Genomic DNA, 19,433 nt, shown 5'->3' with positions numbered 1-19,433 from the left:
ACTCATTGTGCTGATCGTGTCCCCAGGTGACATGCAAAGTCTCCAACCTCTGTTTGCTTTTTTCTTTTGTTTACAGGAGCGGAGGGCACAGTGTTCCCTAAATCTATAGAGACACCTAATGTCAGGGCAGACCCCTTCAAGGAACTAAGGTAAATTTCTGACTATGCTTTGCATTGATTAGTGGCTGTTTCCTTTGTCTGAGCAACTGGCTGATGATCCATTTTGACTATAAGGAATGTAACAGCGTCACAACATGAATATACAAACTGGGAGAGATTAGAAAGGACAAGAAGATAAGCTACAGCCAAGGGAAAATTTTCTCTGAGAACTTAAGAAGATTGAGGGTTTGGAGGAAGAGGTTGCCAGCCTTGTAATTAGGAGATGCAGGATTCATTCATTTGCACTGCCTGTTTCCTGCTGTATTTTGTGGGACCAAAAAACCTAACCAGTTACAGCACTAGTCAGTAATTGGTGCTGATCAGCCCAAAGAAAAGTGGTATCTGAAAGAAACTGGACTCTAATACGATACAGATTTTTGTTTGTATGTAATAATCTCTCCATTACTTGGAGTGTTATGGTACTAGAACTACTTTCTGTGGATATTCCTTGTACTGGTGTTAATCTTCAAATATCTATAATTGTGCCGCCTTTAGCAGAAAAAGACTCTGAGATCCTGTATATTTACCACCAACAACTAAGGAAACAAAAAAGAACAATAGATATACCTATAGATAAACAGACAAACAGAGATAGATATAACCTAAAAACCATTACAGCCACCAAAGGACCATCCCTGGCTCCAAAAAGGAACCCATAAAAAGTGGTATGTTGACACAAATATAACTATAATTTTTACCATATACTTATGATATAGGCAGGCTGGGACCCAGAGGGGTCTCCCGCAGGACCAGTAAGAGGTTCCTGGGCTTCATGCAGGAAGAAATCAAATATAATCTGGAGAAAGTGAAAGCAGAATTTATTGAATAGCATGAGTGACAGACAGAAAATAGCAGATGGAGTGTTTGGGAGACTCAGAAAGGAAAGGAGAATGAGTTTCAGCATCGCTTGGGATTAGGGTTTTATACGGGAAAGGGGTCTGAGGTATGCGTCTCTCCAGGAATCCAGGGTAGGGTCTGATCAACTGCAAGTGTCGGGTGACCAATAGCTGTTATTCCATAAATCACTGAAGGTAGGGGGTGTTGATGCCAGTGTAGGCCGTGGTTTGTTGGAAGATAATGTCCTGGAACATGTTTGGGTTTTGGCTCTTCTTAGAAGTTATCAGATGTTTGGGACCTAGAACAAAATTCAGATTAACTTTCTTGCTTCCCCTTGGAAGTGGGAACATAGCTCCTTTGGCTTATTCAGAAATGGGGTCTAGTAGAAAAACAGCAGAGTTGGAACCTTTCTAAAATGGAGTCTCTTCTGCTTCCCTACCTCATTTACAGCCATGAAGAATTCAGGGAATGCTGGATTGCTTCATTTCTTGTAGTTCTTCTAACATAAATCATCATAAATAATATTGAATATTTAATAGTAGACATCAAACATAAGCAAATGCGTTTGTATCACACAAGCCATATCTACTTTTTCAAGATGCAGCCCCGAGATCTATGTCTTGCTAAAACGGCAACAGCCATGTTGGCGTTTGGATTTCCCTGAACAGAAACACATTCTCAGTAAGTGGAGAATATATCTCCTCATTACAAAATGCCTAGCATTCTTGCAAAGCTTGTAAGGCTTTATGACTATAGGGAAATAAATTGGGCCAAAGGAGGAGGATAGTTGGTGAAGAAAGAGAACATTTTCTTCTCCAAACCCCATATACCATGGGCTGTATTTTTAACATTATATGCTACATTGCAAGGTTTTATTTTTTCCTTGAATAGTTGCTTCCATCTCAGGGCTTCTTCCTGCCAGAAGTTACCTGACCGTCAGCTAGATCCTTTGTTTCATCTTAGGTACTAAAGCTGGAATCTTTTCAGCAAATCCACCCAAGGAAACCTATATTTCAGGACTCTGAGAGCAAGCTCATTCTCTGAGAGTGCAGCGAATCCTCGTGTCTGTGATATAAGAGCTCTTTTTTGAGACAAGCTAATGTGTGACCTGTTTCCCTTTCTTTTCACAGACCTCTTGAGGAACAGGGTTATTTTTTAACACAACTGGTCAGTAATTAGTGCTGATCAGTCCAAAGAAAGGTGCTGTCTAGAAGAAGTTGACCTCTAAATATGACCCAGTAATTCCTCCCCTCCCCCATGGAACAAGTGCTCCATTACCTGGAAGGCATGGAAAATATGAGAGTCAAAAATTTAGGCTAACTTTGCTTTAAATAGAAAAATAAGGGCGCCTGAATGGCTCAGTCAGTTAAGCGTCCGACTTCAGCTCAGGTCATGATCCCACAGCTCCTCAGTTCGAACCCCGCGTTGGGCTCTGTGCTGGCGGCTCAGAGACTGGAGCCTGCTTCAGATTCTGTGTCTCCCTCTCTCTCTGCCCCTTCCCACTCATACTCTGTCTCTCTCTGTGTCTCAAAAATAAATGCAAAAATAATTTTTTAATAGAAAAATAAATCTTACGTGGTTAAAAACAAACCCAGCCCACATCAAATAAAAAGACAAATTCTCCAAGCATCAGCCCACTTTAGAGATCCATATTCTGAAAACTTTAGAGCACAGTAATTGCTCATATAAGGTTGTAGACTATGGTCCTCTGTTGACACCAATGGAAAACCCTGGGACCTTGCCTTAAAAAAATTAAATCTCCAAAATTTACAAGTGAATCTCCTGAGTCAAAGTGCAACAAAATAAGGACTTCTGCTCATTGCTACCTTTCCATTGTTTATTTTAAAGTTGTAAGCATATCCTACAGAAACAAGAAATAAAATTTTCTTGCAGGACACATAAAAAGACTTTCATACGTCATTCTACAACTGGAATGTAGAATGTTCGCCCCTATTCAAATTGTGTTGATGGTTGATAGCCTGAATGGAGTCAGGGCCTAGAATGTGATAATTAGCTCCTTCATCCTTATGATTTTTTTATTTTATTTTAATGGCACTTTGTAGGAGAATCTCTGACCAATTGAAAGATAATGAAATGTAGCTGATATATTAGCCCAGACCAGTGCTTCTGTGGATGTTTCACCTTTGTCATCTAATGGTACCACACTTTACTCTGTGCTATTGAACGGTATTGACCTTGGATATTGAGTAAATAGGTAATGAACTTGGTGACTAAGTCTTCTGGCCTCTGGCTTTACAGTTGGATCAGTTTTACTGATCCAGTGCATTTGTGCTGGGATGTCTTCTCATCTTAGGAAAGTAGAATAACCTAAGGAAGATCCCTGGATTTGTGCCAGCAGACAGCACTGAGTGAGCTGTTCAGGTGAAGCAGAATTGGTCCACTCCTCAGGAGCAACACAACTGAGGGGAAGAATACCGAGCTGGGGGTCAGATACCTAAAGCAAACACACTATATAGCCTTGAGCTAATCCTGGAGCCCTGATATCTATAAAAAGCCAGGTCTCTTCAGGCTCCAAACAGCTAATCCCCTTATATTATTTTACTTTTTATTATAAAGTAATTTTAGATTAACAGAATAGTTGCAGGGGACCTCAGTGGCTCAGTGGTTAAGCATTGGACTCTTGATTTTGGCTCAGGTCATGATCTTGTGGTTTGTAGATGGAGTCCCAAGTCAGATTCATATTCTCTCTCTCTCTCTCTCTCTCTCTCTCTCCTTCTCTCTCTCTTTCTCTCTCTCTCTCTCTCACTCTCTCACTCTCTCTGTGCCTAAATAAATAAACAAGTAAATAAACCTTTGCAAAAAAAAAAAGAAAAGAAGAGTTGCAATATTCCTGCAGATTATCCCTCTATACCCTTTACCTGGTATTTCTGATGTTAACATCTTACATATCCACGGTATATTTATCAAAACTAAAAAATTAACATTGTAGCCCCATAAAATATCTTATTTTATGTAAGATTTGCTTAAAAACGTGCAATCACCTGAATGCATTGCAGATCCAAAAAATATGTAAAGAAGAGTTTAACAGAAAAACTATTTCTTGATATGTGAATTAATGCATCTTTAAAACTCCCACTGCAGTTGTTAGAATGTTTTTAATGAGAGTTGTTTTTTTTAATATTTTTTTATTTTAACTTGTTTTATTTTTTATTTTTTAAAATTTACATCTAAATGAGTTAGCATATAGTGCAACAATGATTTCAGGAGTAGATTCCTTAGTGCCCCTTACCCATTTAGCCCATCCCCCCTCCCACAACTCCTCCCATAACACACAGTTTGTTCTCCATATTTATGAGTCTCTTCTCTTTTGTCCCCCCCCCCTTATTTTTATATTATTTTTGCTTCCCTTCCCTTATGTTCATCTGTTTTGCATCTTAAAGTCCTCATATGAGTGAAGTCATGATATTTGTCTCTCTGACTAATTTCACTTAGCATCATACCCTCCAGTTCCATCCATGTAGTTGCAAATGGCAAGATTTCATTCTTTTTGATTGCTGAGTAATACTCCATTGTATGTATATATACCACATCTTCTTTATCCATTCATCCATCGATGGACATTTGGGCTCTGTCCATACTTTGGTTATTGTTGAGAGTGCTGCTGTAAACATGGGGGTGCTTGTGTCCCTTCGAAACAGCACACCTGTATCCTTTGGATAAATACCTAGTAGTGCAATTGCTGGGTCATAGGGTAGTTCTATTTTTAGTTTCTCGAGGAACCTCTATATTGTTTTCCAGAGTGGCTGCACCAGCTTGAATTCCCACCAACAGTGCAAAAGAGATCCTCTTTCTCCGCATCCTCGCCAACATCTGTTGTTGCCTGAGTTGTTAATGTTAGTCATGCTGACAGGTGTAAGGTAGTATCTCATTGTGGTTTTGATTTGTATTTCCCTGATGATGAGTAGAGAGTTGTTTTTTTTAAATAATGTTCTATACCCAGATTTTCTTTGCCTTACTTGTCAGTGGGAACTGAGTTAAAAAGACTACAGGTTATTTTTCCATACACCATCTTCTGAACTGAACAAGCAAAATTTAAATATCCATCCGTGTCCTTCATTTACCCCAAATATCAAACGTGGGAAAATAGCATCTATTTTAGAGACCTTGTCTGTTGGGATAACTTGTTTCCTCCAACATCAGTTTGGATTTTGAAGGTTTTTTTTTTTGTTTGTTCTTTTATTGTTGTTTGTTTGCTTGTTAATGAGAGGCAGATGTTAGGCCTCCAGCACATCTTCCTAGAAGATCTCAATCCTCGGCTCAAAAAGTAGTAGCTTCCTCTGCTAGAGTTTCGGTTGACTGCTTTCTTTTTCAGAGTTACTATCGTTACTGTATTCACAGTGTTCACTTAAGATGTTTGTAAATAATCCAGAGTTGAGTTGAAAAATCACAAAAGAGGGTTGCTTCTCTCCAGACAAATAATGAGGGTTAGCAAGGTCTGAGCCCGATATCCAAGTTGGGTGGTTTGTTGACTTTGCCCCTGAAGGACAATTCTGAAATAATGACATGTTGCTCTAGATTCAAGACTCTACTGAAAAAAATCTACCACTCACTATGCCTATCTCTTGAAATAAGAAAAACTAACTTGGAACAGAAACTGGATTTTAATAAATTCATGATCTGAAATTCATAATCTGACTATATTAAATGTTCACTTGTTCATTATCTTTTTTCCTGGTGTCTGTGTATAAAGACAATTGGAAAGTTCCCTGATCTCAGGCTGTGCATGATCTGAGACAGGAAATAGGCCATTTAGTTTTGCATATGTATTTTCTGTAAGAACAGAAGCTACCTTTGAATGCCTACCTTGCTCTAAGGATTCTTTTCAACTATGAAGCTCTCTGTAAGATTCTGATCCTACAGGAACAGGAAATAGACTGTGAGATCTTATTTCCCAGACATATGCCAGGGCAAATGTAAAACATAGGAGAAGGTTACCTAGACCACTAAACACATATAGCCAATTCTGTTCCTCTGGATATCACTAAAAGCTTGGAAGGGACCAAAAAACAGCAAGAAACCAAAAGATCCTTACAAAAGAATTTTTCATCAACTAATGTGCGGATGTGCTCTTACTCTACATACAGTTATGATAAGGGTGGTGACCTGATTTCCATTTCATCATAGGTCAGTCACTCTTGGCCAGTTTTTTTTTGTTTGTTTGTTTGTTTTTTGGTTTTTTTTTTTTGGACACTTACTAGGAGTCAAGGCATGTGCTAAATATTTGGAATAAAGAGATAAATGAGTACTCAAATAATTTATAGTTAAGGAGAATAAGATAGACATGCAACCCAAATATAAGGTAGTATGATAAGTGATGGACTAGATATATGAACAAAGTCAGAGGACACACAGAGAATGACACAGAGAATTCTACCTGAGAGGGTTAGGCATGGGATATTTTAGTCGCAAGATGAAAGAAAAAGCCAGTAAGTGGGCCTCAGAATTTAAAAAGCATGGTTCTCTAGGTCCACTTAATGTAAAGGCAAATAGGCCAATGTATTTCTGTAGCTCCCAAGAATATTACCGTGTCATTTCTAAAAATGAGGTGCTATAATTTCCTTATGACCATTGTGTTCTTTAATAAATTGTGAAGGCAATCTCAAATATGATCACAGAGGACTTTAAGGATTGTTACAAGTTTCAGAGTTTAGTACATAATTCAGAACTGTAAGAGTCATTACTATCAAACCCATTCTGCCTCTTCAAATAAACAAGGCATTTCTTTGCTACTGTTTTTTTTCCCCACAACATTACCAGAGTTTTAATAATAAAGCAGAAAGATGCATCTGTTACTCCCAATATGCACCTGAGTATTCTGTAGGATCTTTTTTTAATGGATAGATACTAATTTAAACTCCTTTGGGAACGTTTGAGATTTAAAGTCTGTGTATATCATAGGAAAACAAGAATTAGACACTTCCAAATTGACAAAAAAATGAATTTATTTCTTTAATTTTATTTTAAAACGGCTGTAGCCAACTAAATGTTTATTTGACTGGCAACGGTTTATAAATGTAAGCCACCGGAACAGTCTGTTAAAGCATCAGAGTTCTATTAGAGACTTAGTAATACTTCTCCCTTCCCGTGTCCACCTCAAAAGTCAAAATAGCAAAAATACTGGATGGGTGGTCACATTTTTAATGACATGTGTAATATATATATTATATATATGTATATAATATATATTATATATACATGGATATATATCATTTTATACACATATGACATTTTTACATATATGCATATATACATATACACATACATATGTATTTTATATATGTATGCAGGTAGAGAGAGGAGGGAGAGGCTATATATTATGCTTCTTATAGCTATGGGTGCATGGTATATGGGGGAATACCATCATAAGAGAAATCCTTAAATGTTCTCCTTTTTAAACATTTTGCAGACATGTTCTGTAATTTTGTTTATCTTCCCTCTCCTCTAACTTCCAATTCCATGTACTTAGACTAGGTTTTTCAGTTTTATTTTGCACATATGAAATTCACAATTGTCTGATCACAGATCACGAATACTGAAGTGATTCAAAGGAGAAATGAAAATGTACAATGGCCAGATAATGTCATAGATACTCACGAGCCTTACAAAACAGAAGGATCATGACACAATGTTCATGTTGGTCAAGAGTCATGCTTTGAAGGTATCCTGCATTGTGTTTGAGTTTGGCCCCAAATCCTATCTTCTTTGTGAACTTGGACAAGTCTCCTAAGCTATCCTCCCCCAGTGCCTAGAACATGGGAAAAGCTCAGTGAACATTAATTCAACAAATGTTAGCTACTGGGAGGAACAAGCAGCTCATTTTCTTGGGGCTCCAGCCCTCAGACACGAGTCCCTAAAGTTTTAAATTTCATCAACCAGTAAAAAGTTTCTATGAAACCTGGGTGACTAATAATTCTTTTTCAATAGAGGACAAAACCAAAAAGCTTTTGTGTATCTACATCTACTGTTGACTAAGACATAGCCTTAGAATGAAAGCCCCATAAACTGCATGCATGTAATAATATTAGCATATAATTGCGGAGGCTCCATTTTCTCATTTTGCCTAAGATGCTAGGGACTGTATCACAATTTTTCACCAACCTACAGTGCCCACCCAGAAAAAATGAACATCTGAAAGCCACAGGCAAGAGCTTAAAGAAGTCTGCTTTAAGGTGGCAAACCTGTTTGAAAACCCAAAGTAATACATCTTGTCCATCTTTCAAGACCATATATGTCCCTTTTCTCCCTCCTTCCCTTCTTCCTGCATTCCAGAATCCTATCATTCCCCCCCCCCTTTTTTTCATTAATACCAAACAGAGTTTGGATTTATCTACCTATTTATTTTGTTCCCTTATCCCCAACCTTTTCTCTAGGTGCCCTTTTCACCATGGTTTTCTAAGAATATAGGAGAAACAAAGGGGTAAAGGTAAAGGGATCCTGCCATATTTGAGGTATTTCCATTTTTCCCTTTGCCATATTTGTCTAAGGCTTTTTTGTTTTACAAATATGATAGAGATTATATTTTAAAGCTACCAAACCTTTGTGATCTGCCGACATCTCCTCTGTACAGTGTAATTCTACCAAGGAAGGATAAATGGAAGATAACATCATGGGGGAAACGGAGTCTACGGCATAGAGGAATTCCCACTCAGGAAGAGGAAATGGAAAATCCATTTCCAGAGATCTTTTCTGATCTCTGGTGAAGTGTAGTAAGAAGATAGGAAATGTAGGGAAAGCAAGTGGTAAAATATACTACAGCCTGTTGACCTTTGTTCTCTGATTCATGGAAAGGGGAAACCAATTAGATTTCAAAGAAAGTCAGAAGCAGAGGGTCATTGTGCATTTTCATTTGGGACTCTAGGAGGAAAGCAGCTTATAGAGCTGGTTGGTCTCACAACCCTCTGGATTGTCATGTGGCTAGAGAGGAAGAGGGGACGGGTCAGCACTCTCAAATCTCCTTCAGCTCCTGGGGGTTGGCAATGCCAGGGCAGGAAGGAATCTACGTGGTATCCTATTGAGCCCGGCAGATTGATGACTGATGGGGCAGACTAGTGGGCTCCTGGGCAGCTTCCCTGCAGTGGGTCTGTGGGCTCCAAAGCAGACAGTCCGATTTGGTGGTACAGTGGAAAACCTACCCAGGCCTCAGGGCCTGCAAACACCATTCAGACTTCACTCAGCGAGCATTAAATGAGCCCAGTGAGCAGTAACCAGAATTCATCCTGTGAGGGCTTAAGTGTGGGCTGCTAGCCTGATGTCAATCAGGACAACATCTTATGGAATCTGAACTTTGTTCCTGTTACCACAAGGTCACATAAGCCCCATCCTCCCCATATCCATTATGATATAAAATGGGAGAAGAAAATTGAAAGATTAATTATTTATCCTAATGGGAAACAATACTTTTTAATCACAGAGAAGATGCCACAAGAAGTGTAATTTTTTTCTAACAATCCATAAGGATAAATTTGAGAGAACAATTAAGTCAAGTAAGAACAACAAAGAAATGCCATTTGCTATCACTGATGAACACAATTTGTAAATTGGGCAGCCTGCAATACAAGGTATTGTGTCAGTCACAATATCTGAGCTGACCATCAGGCTTCAGAAGCCGTGAGTCTTCCCCTGTGCGTCTTGTAGGGAACACCGGGTATGATCAAAAGGAAAAAAAAAAATGCTTTCAGAATCCATCACCAGGCACCTGCTATTAGTGATTTAGTTTCTCTGAACTAGCATTGATTGACACTCAAAGTCCCCAAAATGCTCCTAGATTTATAACCTCTTAAACCAACAAAATACTGGAGGAAATACCTTAATAACCAAAACATTTACATGCGTCTCTCAAAATGATTACTCGACTATCTCTGACAGCTAAAGCCATCAACCATGTGAAATGAGGCACCTTAGTACCTATGTGGTTGTCCCTTAATGGCTGGCCCATTTTCATCTGAACCCAAGAAAGGCAATGTGACACATGATTATCATTATCCAGGACAAGTGGCTTTTACTTAAGAATTAAAATTATATCTTTTAAATTAATTTTTAATGTAAGAGTTCAAAATATGAAAAAATTACTCAGAAGATTAACTCATGATGGAGGGGGGGGGGAGTGCGGTTTGAAATGGCACTTTCGTCCATGTCGTCAGGGCAGGTATGAGATCCTAAATTAAGTGCTAACCTCTCAGCCTTTTAGAACAGAATGGGCATGAGTGTAGGTTTGCCAAAATTCCTGAGTTGGGACTACCTTCTGCCTCAAAAGGAGCATTGTGACTTTATTATTGTTTTTATCTTGATTAAAATGTCAGCAGCTGCCATTTATTATGTAAAGTTGTGTGGGGTAGATTGTTCTATTATTCTTGAAAAACACACAATTGCTTTGTGATTCTCCGTTTTTTTTCCCCCTCAGTAGGATGGCTCTGCTGGGTGCATAGACAGAAAATCTTGCTTAATTACACCCTTCATGATTTTGGCTCAAAGCCAGCCTTGTTTTATTCCAATTATAACCTTTTCAAAACAAAGAGTAATGGGAGTTGAAAGGAACAAGCTGACAACAGTTTTTTACCTGAAATAAGTTGAGAACTAGAAGTGAATCATAAAAAGAAAAAAAAAAATCAGCCAATGGATGTCATTTTGTTTCTTACTCCAGAATTTTCCATGGATTGTTAGAATATAATATAAATGAGATCAAGACCATCCGATCTCAGAGAGAATTCTATAAACTCACTGGATTTCCTGGCCAGGGACTATGTGCCAACTTGGGTCAAATGTCAATCCCTTGTTTGCTATCCTTTGGTGGCTCCCACTGACTTGAAGATAAAATTTCAAAACCAGAGTACTCACAAGTAACCTTCAAGTAGTTGATCTGGCCTTGGGTGATGTCCTGGCTTCTCGTCTCTGATCACCCTTACCCCCCTTCCAATCTTTTCTTTCTTTCTTTCTTTCTTTCTTTTTTTTTTTAACAATGTGTTGTCAAGTTAGCTAGCACACAGTGTGCTCTTGGCTTCGGGAGTAGATTCCCATGATTCATCATTTACATACAATATCCATTGCTCATCCCAACAAGTGCCCTCCTCAATGCCCACCACCCATTTTCCCCACTCCCCCCAACCCCACCCCCATCAGCTTGTTCTCTGTATTTAAGAGTCTCTTATGGTTTGCCTCCCTCTGTGTGTAACTTATCTTTCCTTCCCTTCCCCTATGGTCTTCTGTTAAATTTCTCAAATTCCACATTTTGTTTCTCCCTCTCTTCTCCTCCTCTCCATTGCCGGTTCCTCCCACTGAACTTTTAATTCCTGAGCTCACATTTCAGTTTCTAAACATATTTTACTCTATACCTGTTCCCTTCTGTAGCACCCTGTATTAATTTTGCAGGTGTATTATCGTCTCTTTATTCTTTGATGATATTAGTGATCATTTCAAATGTCTCCCGTTCTTACTTTTTAAAATTATGTTTCAGGTCACTGGCTTTTTGATTGAGACTTTTTCAAATGGCTGGTGATTCTCAGATGTCTGTTTATGTTTTAGCATGAAGCACTAAGAATGTTTTGGGAAGTTTTGTGTGCATGAATGGAGCTTGTTGGATGTTGGGCTTCAAAGTAAGTAGCATGGTCAGGCTGGGATTTTTAGGTGGGGGACTCCAAATATGAGACTCTATATGCCTTTTTTCTCTTGGGCTGGTCAGTTTCCCCAGGTCACTGATTAGTGTCCTAATTCCTTGCTGGGAATGAAGCTGGTGTTCAGGTGGAGCCTACAAGGTGTCATTCTTCAACATGTAGATTTTCACTTAATTCCCTGTTTTCAGTATAGCACTGCCTTAGCTGTCCTTGTCTCACAGAATTCAAGTCTTCCATAGTGAGTGTGCTAGTCCATTTGGACTGCTATAATAGAATATCATAGACTGGATAGCTTATAAACAACAAATATATTTTTTAGAGTTCTGGAGGCTGGGAAATCCAAGATCAAGGTGCTGGCATGTTCCTGCTGAGGGCTTGCTTCCTGGTTCATAGACAGCCATCTTCTTGCTGTGTGCTCATATGGCAGAAGTGGCTAGGGAGCTCTGGGGTCTCTAAGGGCACTAATCTCATTTGTGACGGCTTCCCCTAATCACCTCCCTAGAGCCCCACTTCCTGTAACCATCACATTGAGGATTAGTGTTTCACCATGTGAATTTGGCAGGAAGTGCGGTGGGGGGCACAAACATTTAGTCCATAATGGTAAAGGTGGCCTGGTCCCCTGGGTATGTACAGTGGAGAGACATCTAGTCTGAGAGTTTCCCATGGAGACCTCAACCAGCCTTCCTGAAAACAGTCCCACCAGACTGTCAGTCACAGTGATGCCGGCATGTTTCCATGCCTGCGCCTTGCAGGGATTATGCAGCCTGAATTTACTTTTGGCTAGGTCTTCCCCAAACCCACAGGCTCTTAGCTTTCAGTTTTCTGTCATCTGCTAGTGATGTCACCTCTGTTTGCTTTTCAACTTCCAAAACTTGATCAATACCTTTCTTCTACTCGCGCTGCTTCTCTTTTCATTGTGGGTGTGTGCCTTTTTGGGGGGGGGTCATTTTACAGTTATCTCCAGTCATTGCATTGGCATTTCAGAAGGAACAGAGGTAGACCTTTGTTGAGCTCAGTCAGAACTCCATGTGACTTCAGCACTTGTACCTTCTCTTTGTTTCCTCTGCTGTACCTTGGTGCCTTCCCTTAGAGCTTTGTTATTCCCTTGCCTTGAAACATTCTTCTGTACTCTCTGTCTACATAATCATGTTTCAACTCTCAGCTTAAATCGTACTTCCTAAGGAAACCCTTTGGGGCACACCCCTGGCTCATATGACCTGCCTGTTACAGACACACAAAAGCCCCTACATTTCTTCCTTGTTGGATTCACTGGCTGAGATGTTTTCCATGTTTGCCATTGCCCACACTCACAAAGGGGTTTAGGTTAGATGGATCATTACAAATGTATCCTCTCCAAAAGTATGTGCTCAACCAGCACAAACATGAGTAGTTGCCTCCTTCACATTTGTTTGTAAAGGAGGGCCCATCAAAGTCTCCTGGATTTTGTCTAAGCACTTATTATCCCATGCTTTTGTTTCTTCTGTCTACATGAAGTCATTTCCAAAAGAGAATAATTCAGTCTTCTTTCTCTTACAAGCAGTGTCAAAACTTTTGATTCTGTTTTCACCCTGGTTGTAGAGTCATCACACTCCAGCAGAGCCATGCTTAACTGGAAGCCTCTGGCCTGTAGTTTCTCTCCATTTTCTCAACCATGGTTATTATCATTCCTAGAGGAATGCGAAGTCCCCTTTTGCCCAGTTTTGCATGTCATTGTCCCTTCCTATTCACAAAGGGAAATGAGTTTCCAGGTCTTTGAGATTTTTTTTCCAAAAAATAAAACCTGAGTCATTAATGATTATTTTCCTTGCCTGACATCTGAGCTCAGGCATACTCACTCCAGAATAACAGCACAGAGCCATTTGAATCCTGTGACTGTACAGGCACCATACTCCTAACCTTGAATAGAACATCGATGCTAATAAATTCTGGGGCTTAAAAATGTGAATTATAGTCATTTCACACTTCGTGGCAGCTTCATGCTTAAGAAATAGCTTCGAACTTAATTATAATGCTTGTCCCTTCATTAAGTGCAGATGCCATTCCTCAGATTTCTGCAATGACATCTGAGGGAAGGAGTTCAGAAACTTATTAGTTATTCATGATGGAGAATATTGACTGTGTACTGATTAAAGGAAAGTGTTGACACCCTTCTTAACATGATGCATCTGTCTGTTAGTTTATGGTTCTCCCTGTGGTCCTCATGGGAATCTCTTTGGGAAATGAAGAAAATACCCTTCAGCCTCTGAGTGCAAATATCTATGGAAAATGTGCTTGATATGTGGGATTAAACAGGAGAGCAGGAGGCCTCGGGCCTCTGATTACCCACCCCCACAAATGACTGAGCTATGCTTTGAGGACCATTTGTGAGACACAACCATAATGAATTGGGCACGTCCCCCTCTCCATGTTTGAGGAGCTATCACAATACATTCAGCACATTACTGACTGATTCTCAAGCTAGAAGTCAGTTCTTAAAGAAGGATGCATGGAGAGTTTTGCCTCCTGTCGTATACTAATACTATATCTTGAGTCATGCAGTGACTAAGTCAAATGAACAAGTAAAGGCACAATGTTCCTCTCTGTGCACAATGTGTGATATTCTTACAAAAAGAGAATTTTGCTATTCTAATGATGCGGGATGTCTAAGGAGTGAGGGCAACAGAACCCAAAGTGAGGAATCCCAACATAAGGAAGCAGTTTCTAATGGTCTGCAGTGGTAAATTATCTCCCTTGATACTCATGAGAGACTCAGCATAAGCAGGGGGCCACCAGACCAAGACTATTATAGAGATGTGTCATGCATCAAAAGATGGGAAGATTTTAACTAAATGACCTTTCAGATATGCTTTAACACCAACATTCTAAGACTCGGCCTTCAAAATACTGCTCATGGATGTGATGTTACCAGGGACCTCTCATTACATTTAAATTCCTTTTAAAGGCTGCATTCAGTGAGCTAATCTTGACTGTAACCTTGAAGGACACAGTCTGTGACCAACATTGATTGATTCCTTTTTATTTTTGCTTGCACTGTGAGTGTTTGGAGTACAATTCAAATTCTTCACATTCCTGTGGTGCTTTGTAAATTTCAAAGCATTTTTATAAATACTCCCTCAGAAACAACCTAAAGTAGGACAAGAGGGATTGGCTTCATCCCCCATGGTACCCATGAGGAGACTGAGGGGTTAATGTTTGGCATAAGAAAAATGTTACTTTCTCAGAGCTCAGTAAGATTTTGAGGTTTTAGTCTATGGGCAGAATCCCTCACACTGGCAGCAGTACAGAGTAAAGGTGAGGGGAAGATTCTAGAGCCTGACTACTAGACCCTAGATCCCCGTGTGTCCTTCACTGCTAGGATATGCCTCTGGACAAGGTTTTAAAACCTCTATGTCAGCTGCCTCATTTGTGAACAGGGGGATGAGAACAGCACCAATTCAGAAAGGCTTGTGAGAACCAAATAGCATGATCTATACGAACAACTTCACACATACCTAGAATGTAGGGACTCAGATGTTAGTTTTGAGGACTTTGTTGTTGAAGCAACAGACCATTACTCATTCTGGATTATGCCCATGGGATCTGTCCCAGTGATAGGGGTAATTTTGCTCTGTCATTTGCCTCCCATAGAAAATGGTCAGCAGTGGGTTCCTAGCCTATTTTATACAAGTCAATATAATCAAAACAACAATAAAACAAAGTGTAAGGCAATCAAAGTAACAAACATTAATAGTGAACTTTAACCCAGCTTTGGAAATTTTCTTAGAGCAAAGCCATTTGCCATTTGTATTCATGCATTAGAGAGGCAAACCTTGTCCTAAGGAAAGGGAAACTGAGAGGTTGCACTACACAGGATGAAGTGGTTAAGTGTTGTGGTTATGCATGAAAAGCTGAATGTTTTAAGCACTCATACAGCAAATAGCTTTTGACCTTTTTCTGAATTTCGTCACAGTATGGTGAGGATGGAGGTGGAAACATTGTTTAAAAAGGAAAAACAAATTAGCTCGTAAGTTTTAAAATGTTTTAAAATCCACTAACTCTAACACTGCCTTGACCAAAACACTGCCCCTCCTAGCTTCTTCAACCATTTCTAGAAAGGAGACAGAAGCTTAGACCAGCTTCCCTGGGGGACAAACCAGGTAGAAAATCCCAGAAATAAGAAGCCTCATCTGGGTACCTTTCATCCTGGTTTTCTACTGCCACCAGGAATCAATGGCTCTCTCATAAGCCCAGCAGGAGAATGAAATTACACATGAAATCCTAATGAGATTTCTTTTAACATTTTTCACATTGACTGTTTTGTACCATCCTAGAGCTCACCCATTTATTCTCACATACCTTCATAAAGGTTTTGATCCTTCATTAAATTGCACCCTTATGAGTTACCGTGTTTTCTTCCCCCAAAGGCCAGAATGGGTACCTCTTTTTCACTTGGCTTACATGGATTTTTATCTAATAACCTTAGGTTGCCATCATTGAACACTTGCTTCTTGCCTGCAGCCTATAACCAGGCCAGATGAACCTGCAAGACAGAGTGAGTGCTGTGGTTTTGCCAATCAAATGAATTCTCTTTGGTAATAATAGTTAGATATCCCCATGGTCATGAAAAGCAAACCTCAGCAGTATTTTTCAAAGGACTGGCATCACTTGACCAGACAATACTAATGAGGTCCTGTGGATGAATAGCACATGGGTTGAAACAGTTTTCATGTACTCTCTGGGGTAGCACTTAAGACAGAGCCTGGGACCTCAGGATAAGCTAAGCAATGCTGATCCTTTGGTTCACCAACACTCCCATGTTCCAACGGAAAAACTTGATAAGATCTGGGGACACAGCCTATAAAGTAGGACAATGCGAAGCAGGCATAGAGCACCATTTGACAAGTTGAACCTGTTCAAGAGTCTTTTTTTTTTTTAATTTATTGTCAAATTGGTTTCCATACAACACCCAGTGCTCATCCCAAAAGGTGCCCTCCTCAATACCCATCACCCACCCACCATCAGCCCTCAGTCTGTTCTCAGTTTTTAAGAGTTTCTTATGCTTTGGCTCTCTCCCACTCTAAGCTCTTTTTTTTTTCCTTCCCCTCCCCCATGGGTTTCTGTTAAGTTTCTCAGGATCCACATAAGAGTGAAATCATATGGTATCTGTCTTTCTCTGTATGGCTTATTTCACTTAGCATAACACTCTCAAGTTCCATCCACATTGCTACAAAGGGCCATATTTCATTCTTTCTCATTGCCAGGTAGTACTCCATTGGGTATATAAACCACAATTTTTTTTATCCATTCATCAGTTGATGGACATTTAGGCTCTTTCCATAATTTGGCTATTGTTGAAAGTGCTGCTATAAACATTGGGGTACAAGTGCCCCTATGCATCAGTACTCCTGTGTCCCTTGGGTAAATTCCTAGTAGTGCTACTGCTGGGTCATAGGGTAGGTCTATTTTTCATTTTTTTGAGGAACCTCCACACTGTTTTCCAGAGTGGCTGCACCAATTTGCATTCCCACCAACAGTGCAAGAGAGTTCCCATTTCTCCACATCCTCTCCAGCATCTATAGTCTCCTGATTTGTTCATTTTGGCCACTCTGACTGGCGTGAGGTGATATCTGAGTGTGGTTTTGATTTGTATTTCCCTGATGAGGAGCGACATTGAGCATTTTTTCATGTGCTTGTTGGCCATCCGGATGTCTTCTTTAGAGAAGTGTCTGTTCATGTTTTCTGCCCATTTCTTCACTGGATTATTTGTTTTTTGGGTGTGGAGTTTGGTGAGCTCTTTATAGATTTTGGATACTACCCCTTGGTCCGATATGTCATTTGCAAACATCTTTTCCCATTCCATTGGTTGCTTTTTAGTTTTGTTGGTTGTTTCCTTTGCTGTGCAGAAGCTTTTTATCTTCAGGTCCCATTAGTTCATTTTTGCTTTTAATTCCCTTGCCTTTGGGGATGTGTCAAGTAAGAAATTGCTATGACTGAGGTCAGAGAGGTCTTTTTCTTGCTTTCTCCTCTAGGGTTTTGATGGTTTCCTGTCTCACATTCAGGTCCTTTATCCATTTTCAGTTTATTTTTGTGAATGGTGTGAGAAAGTGGTCTAGTTTCAACCTTCTGCATGTTGCTGTCCAGTTCTCCCAGCACCATTTGTTAAAGAGACTGTCTTTTTTCCATTGGATGTTCTTTCCTGCTTTGTCAAAGATTAGTTGGCCATACGTTTGTGGGTCTAGTTCTGGGGTATCTATTCTATTCCATTGGTCTCTGTGTCTGTTTTTGTGCCAATACCATGCTGTCTTGATGATTACAGCTTTGCAGTAGAGGATAAAGTCTGAGATTGTGATGCCTCCTGCTTTGATCTTCTTCAAAATTACTTTGGCTATTCGGGGCCTTTTGTGGTTCCATATGAATTTTAGGATTGCTTGTTCTAGCTTCGAGAAGAATGCTGGTGCAATTTTGACTGGGATTGCACTGAACGTGTAGATAGCTTTGGGTAGTATTGACATTTTGACAATATTTATTCTTCTAATCCATGAGCATGGAATGTTTTTCCATTTCTTTATATCTTCTTCAATTTCCTTCATAAGCTGTCTATAGTTTTCAGCATACAGATCTTTTACATCTTTGGTTAGATTTATCCCCAGGTATTTTATGCTTCTTGGTACAATTGTGAATGGGATCAGTTTCTGTATTTGTCTTTCTGTTACTTCACTATTAGTGTATAAGAATGCAACTGATTTCTGTACATTGATTTTGTATCCTGCAAATTTCCTAAATTCACGTATCAGTTCTAGCAGACTTTTAGTGAAGTCTATAAGATTTTCCATGTATAATATCATGTCATCTGCAAAAAGTGAAAGCTTAACTTCATCTTTGCCAATTTTGATGCCTTTGATTTCCTTTTGTTGTCTGATTGCTGATGCTAGCACTTCCAACACTATGTTAAACAACAGTGGTGAGAGTGGACATCCCTGTCATGTTCCTGATCTCAGGGAAAAAGCTCTCAGTTTTTCCCCATTGAGGATGATGTTAGCTGTGGGCTTTTCATAAATGGTTTTTATGATGTTTAAGTATGTTCCTTCTATCCCGACTTTCTCGAGGGTTTTTATTAAGAAACATTGTTCAATTTTGTCAAATGCCTTTTCTGCATCAATTGACAGGATCATATGGTTCTTATCTTTTCTTTTATTAATGTGATGTATCATGTTGATGATTTGCGAATGTTGAACCAGCCCTGCATCCCAGGAATGAATCCCACTTGATCATGGTGGATAATTCTTGTTATATGCTGTTGAATTTGATTTGCTAGTATCTTATTGAGAATTTTTGCATCTATATTCATCAGGGAGATTGGCCTGCAGTTTTCTTTTTTTACTGGGTCTCTGTCTGGTTTAGGAATCAAAGTAATACTGGCTTCATAGAATGAGTCTGGAAGTTTTCCTTCCCTTTCTATTTTTTGGAATAGCTTGAGAAGGATAGGTATTATCTCTGCTTTAAATGTCTGGTAGAACTCCCCAGAGAAGCCATCTCGTCCTGGACTCTTATTTGTTGGGAGATTTTTGATAACTGATTCAATTTCCTCACTGATTATGGGTCTGTTCAAGCTTTCTATTTCCTCCTGATTGAGTTTTAGAAGTGTGTGCATGTTTAGGAATTTGTCCATTTCTTCCAGGTTGTCCAATTTGTTGGCATATAATTTTTCATAGTATTCCCTGATAATTGCTTGTATCTCTGAGGGATTGGTTGTAATAATTCCATTTTCATTCATGATTTTATCTATTTGGGTCATCTCCCTTTTCTTTTTGAGAAGCCTGGCTAAAGGTTT

General features: G+C 39.4%; 1 protein-coding gene across 4 annotated transcripts in view; it reads left to right on the top strand.

The window, feature by feature from the left end:
• Positions 1-19,433, top strand: part of SGCD (sarcoglycan delta) — a 947,672-nt gene that overhangs the window by 840,945 nt on the left and 87,294 nt on the right. For all 4 annotated transcript variants that reach the window (XM_045436332.1, XM_045436340.1, XM_045436349.1 and 1 more), the window contains one exon: positions 77-149. In XM_045436332.1, coding sequence (XP_045292288.1) covers positions 77-149 — 73 coding nt within the window. The remainder of the gene's footprint in view (positions 1-76; positions 150-19,433) is intronic.

The sequence above is a fragment of the Leopardus geoffroyi genome, chromosome A1, assembly GCF_018350155.1.
Source record: "Leopardus geoffroyi isolate Oge1 chromosome A1, O.geoffroyi_Oge1_pat1.0, whole genome shotgun sequence".
Classification (NCBI taxonomy): domain Eukaryota; kingdom Metazoa; phylum Chordata; class Mammalia; order Carnivora; family Felidae; genus Leopardus; species Leopardus geoffroyi.
Note: the sequence above shows the minus strand (reverse complement) of the source record. Positions and strands in the feature narration are given on the sequence as shown.